The sequence below is a fragment of the Bubalus kerabau genome, chromosome 3 (genome assembly GCF_029407905.1).
Source record: "Bubalus kerabau isolate K-KA32 ecotype Philippines breed swamp buffalo chromosome 3, PCC_UOA_SB_1v2, whole genome shotgun sequence".
NCBI classification, from domain to species: domain Eukaryota; kingdom Metazoa; phylum Chordata; class Mammalia; order Artiodactyla; family Bovidae; genus Bubalus; species Bubalus kerabau.
The window spans coordinates 140,047,662-140,063,389 of NC_073626.1; the positions used below are offsets into that span (position 1 = coordinate 140,047,662).

The following is a 15,728-nucleotide window of genomic DNA, read 5'->3' on the forward strand; positions in this document are numbered from 1 at the left end:
GTGATGACACTAATGAATAGAAAACACACTCATGCATATGACTTAATCTCAAATAAAGTTACACTAACAGGGATTACATATTTTCTAAGTTAATTCCAGAAAAAAAAGCAAAAGTAATCTTAAAAGCTGGCAGATATATAGTATTACCAATATGTCTTAAAGTGGAAATATAATACCTTGTATATATATATATATGTATGTTTCAATTTCAATTAAGGCAGTTTTATATTTTAGGATTTCATTTGAGTGACTATATTTCTATTAATAGATATAGAAGACATATATAGGAGAAACAGTTAGGTTTAGAAGCCACTTGTTTTTATGATTCTGGACAAGATGAGATGTAAAATTTCTTAAGAGTGATACTCATACAAATCTAAAGATTAAAAATGAAGAAATGATATTTGTTAAGCAAGAATTGTTAAGTGCTTTCTTATTTCCAATTACACTTCAAAAATATCATGTTTTAAGTTTCTCTGGGAAACTACAAATATGATTTCTTATGGCACTTAATAAATATTTTAGTAAAGAAATTGAAAAAGTAAAGGTACCCAGAAGTTCTTTTTAATAAGCAAAAATTCTAAATATAAAGGAAATTTAAATGCAAAATTTGGTATGCAGTTGAACCATCCCTTTGAAGCAGGACAAATCTGTAGAAACTATAGAAAAGTAGAATCTGTATAGTTTTCAGTAAAAGGAAAAGGGTGTGTTATATGGGAAATGAATATTTTTTCAGTATTAATTTTAAAAACAACTTAATTTTCTGTAACATTATTTCTAACTTTCCGGAAAACCACCAAGAATTAATAGCTATAAATAGAGCTGTAATTTGGTTATCTCTTGAGCAACAAAACATATGAAATTAACTCCAGGTATGGGTAGCACTGGTGTTGGCCTTCTGATAGTGTGGTCAGTGCTGTCCAGCAAAGAGCTGCTGCCAACTGCCCCAACACAGGAAGTAGGTTAAGAAGCAGACAAGGAAGAAGGGTCAGAGGAAATCCCCACTGGCTCTTACATTCAGATCCACGTGATGGAACAGAAACACACCACTTGGGTTCATGTGGGTTCATGCCAACTTTTCAAATGAAAATAAAGCACTCCAAGAAAAGTTATATAAACCATGATGAATCCATTTACTCAAATGTTCATCCTTTTTTGGATTTAAACTAATCTATATACAATATATTTTCATCATTATGAATAGGAATAAAAACAAAGAGAGTGATCCTGGCTTGGAAGAAACAGCTGGATTTCATTGCAAAATGACCCAGTTCTGCCTGCTTGTGTGGCAATCACTCTGTGATTCATTTGGTTTTACTTTTTTAGTATTTAACTACCAACCCTGATTTCCAAACAAAGGAACTAAGAAACTATAAAAGAGAATAAACTGTTAAGACTAAGGAATGAAATGTAGCCTAAACTTATTTTTAGACGTCTATACTAATCCTATACAGTTCTAAAGAAAATTTCAATCTTTTAATAGATCTCATTGCTTATTGTAGAAAATGGAAATACTTAGCATAATACAGAAGAATCTTCAGAGTCTGGCCTCTATCTACTTACTCAGCCTTCAGTCTTGTCGTTCTTTTTCTTGTACGTCTTGCTTTGGCAGGACTGAATTACTGGTGTTCCTGAGCCAGGCACACTATTTCATGCCTACAGACCTTCATTTCCTTTCCTGCTCCCCAAGCTGAGTTAATCACGCCTTCCTCTTTGCTGTGCATCCCACTAGCTCCCTTACCAAACTACATTATAGTTACTTGTTTATATATCTGGCTCTGCTGGTTGACTGAGAATTCCTTATGGGCATAAAACCAGAATCACTTACCAGGAGTAGAAAGTTACATATGAATAAATGCAACGAAAAGAAAACACTTATCAGAATCTAGCCGGAGACTGTTATCTGCCAAAGGCTGAGCCACACAGCCCTGCTCTATCTTTGTTGAAAGGGAGAATTAGCCATCTAACTCTAAACTGATTAGATGGCTTAAAAAGAAATGAAAAGGGCACAGCTTTCTGGTTATGAGATTCAATGGTAGTTAATTCTGTCTGTGTGTACAACTTAAAGGCAACTTATGTTTAGTGCTAAGTCTTTTGGTAGAGGCTTGGAGCCCCTACTTGGACAGAAGTAGCAAGGAAAGGGAGAAGGCAATGGCACCCCACTCCAGTACTCTTGCCTGGAAAATCCCATGGACAGAGGAGCCTGGTAGGCTGCAGTCCATGGGGTTGCTAAGAGTCGGACACGACTGAGCGACTTCACTTTCACTTTTCACTTTCATACATTGGAGGAGGAAATGGCAACCCACTCCAGTGTTCTTGCCTGGAGAATCCCAGGGACTGTGGGGCCTGGTGCGCTGCCGTCTATGGGGTCGCACAGAGTCGGACACGACCGAAGCGACTTAGCAGCAGCAGCAAGGAAAGAGTGATGGCCTGCAAGGGGGCAGAGGACATCAGGGGGAATAAAATGAATTATGAAACTGGATAAAAGAACTATAAAAACTTTACAGTCTGAGGTCACTTAAAATACCTTCTACACTTCACTGGCCCACTTGATAATGATAATGAAGTCATTCCCTCCATTCTATTGTTTCAGAACACTGTTTTCAAACGCAGACTTTTGTAGCACATTAAATGCAATCATGGAAAAGATGGCTATAACAAAATGACATTGGCGCTCAAAGAGATTTCCGTTCAGGTAGAGAATGTATTTCTGAGGAACACCCTGTTCTCTGGTGATGTCAGAGAAATTTTGTGACAATGGAGCAAATCCAGTTTTTCTTGTCTAATCTACATCCTCTTGTACTCTCAGTGAAGTAAGGTTATTGTCTTGAGTTCAATGCAAAATAATGTTAATGAACAAAACACAAACATACAAACAGACAGAAGTTTTGGGAGGAATTACAAACTAAGAAGTCCAAGAAAGCCACAAAGGGGGTAAAGAAAAGTTGTACATCAATACTTATAAGCATATCTTAGCCTAAGTTTTTGTAAGGATCATATCACTTTGGGCCCAGTGCTTTACATTAATTATTCAACTGTCTCAAATGTGCATGTTCTTCTATTTGGAGGTCTGTGTGTCTTTTGATAAATTGCACTCAACATAGACATGACAATTACTGTAAATGCTTAAAATATACTTATTAAAGGACCAGCTGTATGAAAAATTGGTTGTAACATTAACATATTCAATGAACAGAGCTCCAGGATGCTCATGGAGTAGCAGTTTAGAAAATAGATTCTATGGGGAGTTCCCTGGTGGTCCAGTGGTTAGGACTCTGCACTTTCACTTTCACTGCTGAGGGCCTGCAAGGTACTTTGCACCCATGTGCCTCAGTTTCCTCATCTGTGAGGTGAGAATAATAATAGTCTCTATAGGGTTGTTAGGATTGAATAAATTTATATTTATAAATTTATATTTGTTCCTAGAAAGTATCTGGCATGTAGCTAGCATGTGCTATACAACTGTTGGCTGCTTTGTTAAATAAAGTCCTTTCCTGCAGAAAGAGGGGCAGCACCCTATTCTCACTGTTAGCGTTAGGATCAGGAAGCAAATCACCCGGGCTCAAATTATGCCATGTACTAGATCTGGAATCAGTTACTTTGCTTCTCTGAGATGGGGACAAATTAACTTCATAGAGTTGCTTTGATAGTAACTGTAAAACATGAGCCCAGGGCCTGGTACAAAATAAACACAGAGACATCAGAGATGTGTCTCTCTGTTGGTGGCCCAGCTCAGAAAAGACGGTTTTGAATGGAAGCTGTTCTCAGAGACAAGTCATTGTTGGTTTAAAAAAAAAAATCTCCAGGAAGAAGTTCATTGTAGAGATCTGGACTTATTTCAAAAGCCCAGCCTGGGTCCGTGTGTAGAATTCTAGATCAGAGGCCCTTAACTCACACTCTAGACCTCAAATCCCTAACTCACCCTGTAGATTAGGTGTCCCCAGCTCACTCTCCAGACCAGGGTCCCTAACTCACACCCATCTATTCCATGGAGTCCCAGACTCAAATGTCCAAAGGTACCAGCTTGATTAAACAAAGAAAGGGGCTGTGCTGGAGAAGGGACCTGGGGAAGACTTAATACCTCATCTGAGAGTGCAGCAGCCCTGGTCCAGTAGTTGCCATGTGGGCTCAGTGTCACTGAATCTTCTTAGTGGAGACAGGAGGATGGTGGTGAGAAGAGGGCTGTGATTCACTCTGTTGGCAGATTGTCTTTCTTATCTGACATTGTGACTTACTTTAAACATGCCAGTGTCATTCAAGAAAAGTAAACCCAGGAGCAAGGAAAAGAGAAATAAATCTGGAAGTTTTGTTGAGAACATCCCTTCATGTAATCCCCTCTATTCTTAATAATGCTTTAAACTGTGCTGAAAAGAGACTGGCAACCTGATTCAGCTTAGAGATGTGAAGAAGGGCGAGCTGTGCTCCCAGAGTGAGGTATTTTCATCAGTGCTCACTAGAGTGGATAATTACGTTTCTGGGAGAGGCTTGGTGTCTGCGTCAAGCCTTTGATTTGATCTCCTTACACTGGGGTGGTAATATCAGAGACTCTATTACTTTAAAACACAGGAAATTAGGGGGGAGATGTGGTTGTTTTGGCTAGAACTGAAGAGCACAGGCAGTTAGCAGCAGCTGCGAGCCATCTTGCTCTTAGCTCTTCAACCACCAAGAGTTCCTTCTCAGTTCCTTGGGAGATGGAACAAACGTTGTTGACAGCATTAATGGGTGGGGTTGGTTGCTATTCAATCAATGCTACATGATTGGTAAAAGCTTTATTATACCTTACAAGGCCATTGTGAAGGAAAGTATTTTGTAGTTGCTTTGAAAACTACCCACATGCAGTGTGGATTTTTTTCTCATTAAAATGTAAACATATAGAAGGTTAAGTAACATTCTGTCATTTTTCCTCATAGTTTCTGAAATAAAATATCAGTACACTTTTTTATGGTCCTTTGCTTAAAAACTTCATAGATAAAGATCTAATTTTAAAAATACAAAAAAGTCACACTCTTTTAGTATAAAGCTAAGAACTTGTTCAATACCAAAAGCTTCGCTCTGATGATGTAACTCTATGAAAAAAGTCCAAGACATATAAATGTGTTTTTTTGTGAAGATTGGTATGTATTTTTGAAATACTTATGAAACATTATTTCCTCAGATAAAGATACGATGGGCAAACACCGGCAAGTAATTTTACCATATTTTCAAAAGGGAACAGACTGTCAAAATCCATATTATATTTAGCAATTATAGTAAAAAATAACAAGTAACATATACCAGGGTATTCTGTGCCAGGCACTATGTGAAGTGCTTTACATGCCTAATATTAATAAATCCTTATAAAAACTCCATAAGGTAGATATTATCACTGTTCTCAGATGAGGAAACTCAGGAAGAGAGAGGTTTGATAACTTGCCCAGATTGTTAGTGAGTGGTAAGGCTGTGCCCCTGATAGTGGGAAAGACTGAAGGCAGGAGAAGGGGTGACAGAGGATGAGATGGTTGCATGACATCATTGACTCAATGGACATGAGTTTGAGCAAACTCCAGGAAATAGTGAAGGACAGGGAAGCCTGGTGTGCCGCAGTCCATGGGGTGGCAAAGAGTCCGACACAACTGAGCAACAGAACAACAACAACAACAACAAAGGCTGTGACTGAACCAGACAGAATGACTCCATGGAATTCTTCAGGCAAGAATATTGGAGTGGGTTGCCATACCCTCCAGGGGATCTTCACGATCCAGGGATCCAACCTGCGTCTCTTACGTTTCCTGCATTGGCAGGCAAATTCTTTACTACTAGTGCCACCTGGGAAGCCCTTTTAGCACCTACAGGAAAGTAAAACTTCATTTGCAATTTTGTTAATTCAGAATTTGTGCAAATTCAGACATGAGCTGCACTAAAGCTTTTGATTTCTATAAATTATTAAGCAATTTAATGTATGGATATTAAAAGGAGTATCTGGTTTATGCTACTTGTCAAAATGTTTTGTTACTTAGAAATATAAACTACTATATAAGGAACATCCAAATTACATAACTTTTTGTTTTCAATAAAAGTTGCCATCTTTGTAGTCACTCATTAATATATTTAATTGAAGTAATACAGTTGTAGTTTTGAAATACACTCCAACTGGAGGAACTACATAGTTCATATTATAGGCAGCCATGCAAAAGATCACATCAGGACCACTTAAAACTCTTGCAGTCTGTGTTCCACTGCTGCCTCCTTCATGTGCTGCACTCCACCTATTCTATTTGCAGTTCCCAAACCATGAAATATTCTCGTTTCTGAGTCTGTTCATCTTGTCTTTCAGCCTTGTTTGCCTTACTCCCACTTCCTACTTAGCTTTTTTTTTTTTTAACCTTTAAAAAAATCTTGTCTGGGGGTAGAAACGTAACATACAAAAAGCACAAAACATTTTAAAGTGCCAACATTTGGTAATGCCATCCATTCAAAAATCTGAAAATGACAGGCACTTCAGAAGCCTACCATTCTGCCCTTTACAATCACAATCCCTCTCTCCCACTCTGTGCTAACTTGACTTTTTCTTTTACTTTGACTTTTATGGTCCTCAATTCCTTGCTCTTCTTCTTAGTTAACTATGCAAGAATGGTGGTGCTCATGGTAAAGAACCTGCCTGCCAATGCAGGAGATGTAAGAAACGTGGATTTGATCCCTGGGTCGGGAAGGTCCCCTGGAGAAGGGCTTGGCAACCCACTCCAGTATTCTTGTCTGGAGAATTTCATGGACAGAGGAGCCTGGTGGGCTATGGTCCATAGGGGTGCAAAGAGTTGGACACGACTGAAGCGACTTAGCATGCATGCATGCAAGAATGTAAATAAACACTATAGTTCAGTTTTCTCAATTTTTGGAGCTTTATGTAAATGGAATCATACAATATGTGCTTTTGTGTTTGTCTTCTTTCACTGAACATTAAGCTTGTGATATTCACCTGGTACAGCTTGTGTAGTTATGATTTGTTTTTCTGATTGCATTATAGTAGAGAACCACAGAAGTACTGCCTATGGCCTGTTTTGTCACATATGGTATGTTGACTCTACATTGGCTGAGCTGAGTAGTCAGGACAGAGATCACATGGCTCACAAAGCCTAAAATATTTGCTATCTGGCCCTTTTCAGAAAAAGTTGGCGTGCTGCGGTTCATGGGGTCGCAAAGAGTCAGACACGACTGAGTGACTGAACTGAACTGAACTGAGTCTTACTTCCGCAGTGTAGGGTTGCATTGTATGTACAGGTACATGTGCTCAATCACTCAGTAGCCCCATAGACTGTAGCCCTCCAGGCTCCCCAATCCATGAAATTTTCCAGGCAAGAACTGGAGTGGGTTACCATTTCCCACTTTAGAGGATCTTCCTGATCCAGGGATCGAACCTGCATCTCTTGTGCCTCCTGAACTGGCAGGCTGGTTCTTTACCACTAGCACCACCTGGGAAGCCCTGCATAGTATGATATACCATAATTTACTTTTCCAGTCTCTTGTTTGTGGATTTCTGAGTTGTTCACTCATTTGGGGTTATTACAAGTAGTCCTTCTATCAATATTTTTGTATGTGCTACAGGTGAATGTGTAGCCACGCTTCCATTGGGATATGGATCTTTGCTAAAGAGATAATGACAAAGCATTTTTTTTTTCAAAGTGGTTGTACCAGTTTACAAATACCTTGTATCAGCAGTCTTTTGACATTTTAGGGGCTTCCCTGGTAAAGAATCACCTGCAATGCAAGAGACCTGGGTTCCATCCCTGGGTTGAGAAGAACCCCTGGAGAAGGGAATGGCTACCTACCCCAATAGTCTGGCCTGGAGAATTCCACGGACAGAGGAGCCTGGAAGGCTACAGTCCATGGGGTCACAAAGAGTTGGACATGACTTTCATTTTCTCAACATTTTAGCTGTTTTTTGGATAATTTGTAGTGGTTTTAGCCTGCATTTTTCCTGATTACTAATGAAGCTGAGCACAGTTTCATATGTCTGTTGGTCATTTGGATTTCCTGTTTTGTCATCTACCTGTCCAAATTTCTTGTCCGTTTTTCTATGCAGTTGTTTTTTCCTTCTTGATTTTCAGTTTCATTTTATGTATTATGGATACAAATCTTTGTCTAAGTTCCACTCATTCTTTAGATGATAGGAAGTGGCACTTAAAAAATTTTTTTAAAAACATTTTTTAGCAACTAAGCAAGCTTTTTTTCTTAAAAAATAATTTGATTTATTTATTTTTGACTGTACTGGGCCTTTGTTGCTTTGTGCGTGCTTCTTCTTGTGGTGAGTGGGGGCTACTATTCATTGCGATATGTGGGCTTCTCATTGCAGTGGCTTCTCTTGTTGCAGAGCACTGACTGTAGGGCACCGGTTTCAGCAGTTGCGGCACGTGGGCTTAGTAGTTGTGGTTCCCAGTTTTAAAGCACCGACCCAGTACATGTGGCACATGGACTTAGTTGCCACAACGGGCATGTGCGATCTGCCCAGACCAGAGATTGAACCTGTGTCTCCTGTATTGGTAGGTGGATTCTCTACCACTTGAGGGAAGCCTGAGGTGGAATGTCTTTTAAGGAGTCTTTCTGGATCTACCTATCAAGTGGAGGTGCTCTTCTTTCCTCCTCTACAACCCTCAGATTTCTAGCAAAGCCTGTATCACAGCATAGAGTGTTTGCACCATAAATGAATACCCCTCAGCAGGATGCTCGCTACGATGCAGGTTCTTACAAGTCAAGGACTAGGGTTTACTTATCTCTGTATCCTCATTCTGAGCTCAGTAGGTGCTGAGTAAGTGTTAGTTCAGAGAATAAATAAATGTCCACCCAGATATAAGAAAAAACCCCAATATAATGTAGATTGCCAATAGGAATGTATTTTCCTCCCAACATCAATATTTATTCAAGTGGGCTGAAAAGTGAAAGTGAAGTTTCTCAGTGGTGTCTGGCTCTTTGTGACCCCATGGGCTGTAGCCTACCAGGCTCCTTGGTCCATGGGATTTTCCAGGCAAGAGTACTGGAGTGGGTTGCCATTTCCTTCTCCAGGGGGTCTTCCCGACCCAGGGATCGAACCCAGGTCTCCCGAATTGTAGGCAGATGCCTTACGGTCTTAGCTAACAAGTGGGTTAATTGTATGCTATTATCAGAGATTCCCTACTCCCCCAGGTCAGAATAGGATCTTTCTCTTCCATAATAGTCTGAAATTGTGAGGTTTTATTACGTTTTTAAACCAAAATATCCCACCAATTTAAACATAAGAAAAGTCTGTATGCAGTTTTTCACCGGGTAGGAGTTTGCACTAGGGACCATGTCAAGGATTTTGTTGACACTTGAGTAAATTTAGCAATTTTTGCTATAAATTTCTTTTTACATAGCATTTTACATTTGAAAGTCTTTTGACAGCTTGAGAAAATATTCAAGAACTTATGAGTCAAACAGATATAGAAAATTTAGTTGGACTGATCTTCCTTCTTTCCTTCCTTCCCTCATTTCTGACACTTTATTCATCTCTTGCTGATTTTTAGATGCATTCTCTTCAGTGCTGCATTTTCATTCTTCTTGAAAGTTCTCTAGTATTTAAAATTACTGATCATTTCTTGCTTTTTGAAACCTTTCCTTTCCTTGTTTTCTCTGGTGCTATATACGTTGCAGTTGTCCTCAGACTCTGTCATTTTTCTTGGAGGTGGTTTAGTTGCTAAGTCATGTCCAACTCTTTGCAACCCCATGGACTGTAGCCTTCCAGGTTCCTCTGTTCCATGGGATTCTCCAAGAAAGAATACTGTTGTGAGTTGCCATTTCCTTCTCCAGGGGATCTTTCCAACCAGGGAATTGAGCCCAGGTGTCCTGCGTTGTAGGCAGATTCTTTACCGACTGAGCTACAAGGGAATGACTTGTAGACTCTGTCATTTTTGTTGAATAGTCCTCAATACCATTAAATATGCCTGATGACTCAGCCCAAGAGACATAAGAGACACGGCCTCAATCCCTGGATCAGAAAGATCCCCAGATTGGGAAGATCCCCTGGAGGAGGGCGTGGCCTGGAGAATCCCATGGACAGAGGAGCCTAGCGACAGCCCAAGACACTTATGCTCTGCCCATATTCTCCTCTTTAAGACTTTATTTACTTCAAGTCCTCCTGGAAGTCATCATCTCCAGCCATGTACCTATAACTCTCTCTGCCAGGATGTTCCACTGCCAGCTCACAGGCAGTGTGCCTGGAATGGAATTGCTGTTTCACCCACTGACTCTTTGTGGGATGCTCCTTGTACTGCGGGAGGCATGGTTATTCCCACAGTTACTCAGGATCAGAACTGGGAAGTCATCCTGGATTTCTCATTCTTTCTGTCCCTTCCTATCCAGCCCACCATAGGCTAAGTTCCTCTTTCTTTGGTAATGTCTCTTACAAATGCCCCTTGTATCCTCTCCTCATTGCAGGTCCACATTTTCAGTTGTGTTCAACTCTTTGCGACCCTATAAGACTATAACTCGCTAGGCTCCTCTGTCCATGGGATTCTCCAGGCCACGCCCTCCTCCAGGGGATCTTCCCAATCTGGGGATCTTTCTGATCCAGGGATTGAGGCCGTGTCTCTTATGTCTCCTGCACTGGCAGGCAGGTTCTTTACCCCTAGCACCTCCTGGGAAGCCCATTATTTCAACACCAGTTATTGGCCATCAGTCTTGTGCCAAACACAGCAATGCAAAGGTGGACACGGCATACTTCCTGACCTTGAGGAGTTCATAATCTTGTCCAGTCTGACCAATTAGAATTTAAAGTAACGGAAGGCAAAAACTATGCGTTATTTCTTTTTGTGTTTCATTGCTTATCAGCATCTTCTATGGAATCCATTCATCAATATATTTATTACTGTAACAATGATAACAAAAGACAATGAGAGTTTCTGTTCTCATAATAAGAAAGCTAGCCAGGGCCCAGCAAAATTTTTCTCAATGCGTTTTTACATAATTCTATTAGAAAGTCAAATAAGGAAGTTACCATCTGTCCTTCTTTTGGGTTTCTAATATTATATAAATTTCTTTTTAATCATAAAGCTATACATGCTCTAAAAATCTTTAAGTCCATGGTTATTCAGATTATTTTCTAGGATTGCACAAGAAGGCAAACCAACCCTTCTGGATCATTTGCAGAGTTCATTTAACTTTTCACTAATAAATTCTGTAATATGTGTCAGAAATTCTGACACACACTCTCATAAATACACATGTATAGATTACTATGCAATAATTCAGAAAATTTATCACAAAGACTGTGCTGAAATCTCAATAGTGCAATTAGTAGACCTGGCCTAAAGCTAGGAGGGATAATACTTAACTTTTATTAAGTGCTTCAGTGCATGGGTGCTCAGTCACTCAGTCATGTCTGACTCTTTGTGACTCTATGGACTGTAACCTGTCAGGCTCCTCTGTCCATGGGATTATCCTGGCAAGAATACTGGAGTGGGTTGCCATTTCCTCATCCAGGGGATCTTCCTTACCCAGGGGTTGAACTTGTGTCTCCTGCACTGCAGGCAGATTCTTTACCACTGAGCCACCTGGGAAGCCCTGCTTACTAAGTGCCAAGTACTTTTTCAAAGAGATTATTTTGTATAATCTCCTTTAATCCTTAAAACAATTCTATTATGTAAGCACCATTAGAATGCCCATTTCATAGATGAGGAAGCTGAGATACAGCAAAGTTCATAAACTTGCTAAGTTAGTGAGTGAAAGAGTCTAGATTCAGAAGCCAGGAACTTGACTTCAGACCCTTGTGTGCTTAATGATTAGACTATTATTTCTCCCATAGGAAATAGCAACCCACTCCAGTATTCTTGCCTGGAGAATCCTATGGACAGAGGAGCCTGGCAGGCTATAGTCCATGGGATTGCAAGAGTCAGACACAACTTAGCAACTAAACCACCACCACCACCAGAGATATATAAATAATGGCTCAAAGTCCCCACAACACTAAAAAAAAAGTGTGGGAAAGGCACACACACACACACACACACACACACACACAGAGGGAATGGAACTAAATGGAAAACAAATTGTTCAAGATAATTATACCCACTATAACACAGGGCACTGAAAATTTCAAAGGGTCTCCTGCCCCACTGGGACTAACTCCCTATCCCATGTTCTCTGTTGGGAAAAACAGAGGAGAACAACGTAAGAGACAGGCTCTTCATGAGCACACACAGCTGTCGCCACCAGACCATTTTGTTTCCTGGAAGGTTGCTCACTGCACATGGCCTCTGAGAGGCAGAAGATGCCACTATTCAGTAGTCCTTACAGCAACTCCAGGTCAGAATGGCTGGGGCTAAACGTAGAAGGCTGGCGTGCTTTAATCCCCATGTGACTTACTTCTCTGTACACTAGAAGAATAGGTGGGGGTGAGATACAACAGAAGAGAACAAGGTGATTTGTGGAGCTGGGCTGATACTGAGTTTTGGCTTTTGAAGCAAAGGCAGAGACACAAACAAAACAAAACTGAAAACATGTGGAAGAATCGGAGAGAAAGGGAACACCAGGAGACTAGGCGCCTGGACCAAATAGGAACCAGGTGCAACTTTAAAATACATGCTTGCTTTCTGAGTTAGCATTTGCAAACTATGCCCGTATCTCCACTTTATATTGTAATACTCTCTCATCTCATCCAAACACGTAGAGTGAAAGGTAGAAATTTTACTCCTTTCACAGAGAAAAGGGCTTCTAATAATAACAAAACCAAAATGACTTCTGAAGAAAACTGTAGATCTTTCTGATTCAAGGATGCTTGCATTTAAACAAATTTGTTTGACATTGCTAACACTGTTGGGAAGAAATAAATCAGAAAAAAAATTCAAGTTGCTTTAAGACCTATGGGGATTTGTGCAGCAAATCTTAAAGCACAGATCACAATGGCTGTGGCCTAATCTTTATGAACAGATAAGGTTTTGAGGTTAAGGAAAATATGTGTTTGTGTCCTTGAATTTATAAAAATCAGTCCTAAAAATTAATTGACAACGACAATCAATGGAGAAAACATAGCACCACATTACAAATATTTTCTCAAATGATGGTTTTTGAAAAAGTATAGAAAAATTCATTTGAGTAGTTACTTCTCTGATTATCACCATTATCTTTATCTACTTTTAACTTTCATCATTAAAAAGAAAAGTAAGAATACTGACAGTTTTCCTTTTGGTAGCCTTAACCTTAGGTAAAAATGGAAATGTAAATACATTAAAAATATATGTACAGACTTTGCATATGCCTCTAGAAGGGAGTTTGTTTGCTGGCTAGCTCAGTTTTTGACAAAGAAAAATGGGCTGCTCTTGGTACTTGCACAAAGATCCACTGTTTACAGAACAAACCAAAAAATGGAGAATTTGTGTTTAAAATAAATTAATATCCAACCTGATAATATACTTAGTATAAATCTATTAACTGATAAAATGTGCAGCTTATTAGAATTTAAAAGCATAACTTGCCAATAAGAACTTAATACTAATATCTGGAAATTCTAATAGCAAGCAAGACAGTCAACTTCATTTTTAGTACCCTATAATTAAAGATATACTTCTGCTTTTTAAAAACTCAGTTTTATCAACGTCATTGTACAGTAAAGTTTCCAAAAGGAGTGAGGTAAAGTATTTGTGAAGTCGAGCTGCCTCTGTTCTGTGCACAAGGCTGCCATCTGGGCTTGTTTATTTGTGTTTCCAACTTTCTGGAACAGGGAGTTTCTCTGTTAGGGACCGCGTATCAAGCAAAGGAAGTATCTTACAGAAGACTATAGTTTTTTCTTTTTTACTGTATTTTCAAACTTCAGGTTTAGTTTGGTCAAAAATATCAAATGACTAGCACAACACAACATTTAACACAGTTGGAGGCTTCAGAATTGTCTTAGCAAATATTCTTCCACATGATGCAAGTAACATTTCCTACATGCCACCTTCTTGTGCCTTTCAGATCTTTTTCAAAACATAAACTGTCATTAAGGCTATAGCTACTTGGCTGAGAAAGCAAGCGTTTTTCATGAATCCATCTACAAATAAGCATTTGATTTAAAAGTGAAAGAACTGTTTCCAAGCAGTTTTTCTAATTTTATAAAGTACATATGAGCCAAATTTACAAAAAACAAACAGAACTGAAATCTTTCAGAATGTAATTAAGAAACAAAGCATTATTGTTAGATTGATTGCACAATCTAATTATGAAGCACCATGTAAAAAGCCACAAACCAACCCTTTAAAAAACTAGTAGTCCTTTATCTTTGAAATCTTTCATTTAACAAATAAAATAGAAGCAAAAATACCTTGTAATGTAAAGTCCAGCAATACATATTCGTAAGCAAATTCTGTCTTTGTTTCCACTTGCGGTCTCTTCAGGGTAGAAAATATTTTTCCAGGGCTGCTATCATCAGGGTCTTCTAGCTTTCTAAGTCCGCACCCCATGGCAAAATCTGTAAGGAATTAAATTGCAGGATAGGGGAGGGAGACCAGCAAACTCTGTTGTTTAAGCTGTAAAAAGAAAGTTACAGACTTAACTGCTTGGATTTTTTCCTCTAAAACATAGATACTCAAAAAGAAAACATTTGAGTCCAAAGAAAGGAGCTTAAGATTTTTTCTATCCATTTTGCTGTAAAGTCGCTGAACCCATGATGATTAAGCTACAGCTCTGGGAGGCTGGGCTTGATCTTAGTAGAAACATGCAAGCTGCTACAACTTAGCGGAGAATTTCCATGCCACGTCAATTTACAGCCAGCCCCCTACCAGAGTTCTGTCGCTCAGGGCACCAACAGTGCTTTGTCTATTCCAGTTGGCTGGATGATAAAGAAGGTGTCCAGAAACAGAAATAAAAAGGCAAAAGTGCAAATCAGATGGAAATACCTACAAGTAGAGGCTATATTCAGACATAGCGGCATGCAATTCTTTTTCTGTTTTCTCTTTTCCCTCTTTCTTGCGCCCACCCCCTCCTTCCTCCCTGCTACTACCAAGAAAGCAAAAGGAGAGAGAGAGAGAGAGAGAGAGAATGAAAAAAATGGATTCTCAACGTAGTTGGAAACAAAAATCATTTCCAGAAAGGAAGTCAGGAAACTATTTCTGGAGTCTAGAAAGAAAAAAGTTAAAGTTAAAAAAAAATTCCATTCTTAGTCTTTAGATAGCACTTTTGAGGATTTCTTTTCACATGAAGGTTTTTTATTTATTTTTTTTTTGTTGGAAAAATCATATACTAAACTGCCACAAATAAATGTTTATATTAAACATAATAAAAAGATTTAACTGCAAAGAGACATTAATGTGGATTATTAATTTCATTAACATCTACAAAGTTTAAAATATTCTACTGTTAGAAAACTTATGATAGTAACTAACACTTCCACAGGTCCCAGAGTATCCTCAATTAAAAAACAACAACTGACAACTTGATTCATTCAGCCTTACAAGTTGCTATTTACCTGAAGTCAAGAACAATTCATAATGGAACAATGTAATGAGTGTTACTGTATTTTACCATTTACATATCACTCTGATGAGTATGACATACTTATCAGAACTGTGAGCCCTGGAATCAGACAACCTGGGTTCAAATACAACTTCTAATGCCTACTAGAGACGTGATCTTGGGCAAGTTATGGACCTCTCAAGTTTCAATTTCCTCCCCTGTAAAATGGAGTTAATAATAGTACTTACCTCACAGGCTTGTTACGAAGGTTGAAAGAGATAATCTTAACTCATATCTTAACATTACGCTTGGCAAAT

The 15,728-nt window shown here is 39.0% G+C and overlaps 1 protein-coding gene across 4 annotated transcripts in view; it reads right to left on the reverse strand.

Annotated features, from left to right (window-relative positions):
- The window catches only part of RFTN2 (raftlin family member 2), a 69,351-nt gene extending 54,390 nt beyond the window's left edge, over positions 1-14,961 (reverse strand). Inside the window, exons 1-2 of one of the 4 annotated variants that reach the window (XM_055573011.1) lie at positions 14,860-14,961; positions 14,282-14,486 (exon numbers count right to left, since the gene is read on the reverse strand). In XM_055573011.1, the coding sequence (XP_055428986.1) occupies positions 14,282-14,420 (139 nt within the window). In that variant the 5' untranslated portion in view covers positions 14,421-14,486; positions 14,860-14,961. Of the gene's footprint in view, positions 1-14,281; positions 14,487-14,738 lie in introns of all 4 variants that reach the window. The other 3 variants (XM_055573013.1, XM_055573012.1, XM_055573010.1) reach the window with 3 other exon arrangements.
- Between the last annotated feature and the right edge of the window lie 767 nt (positions 14,962-15,728).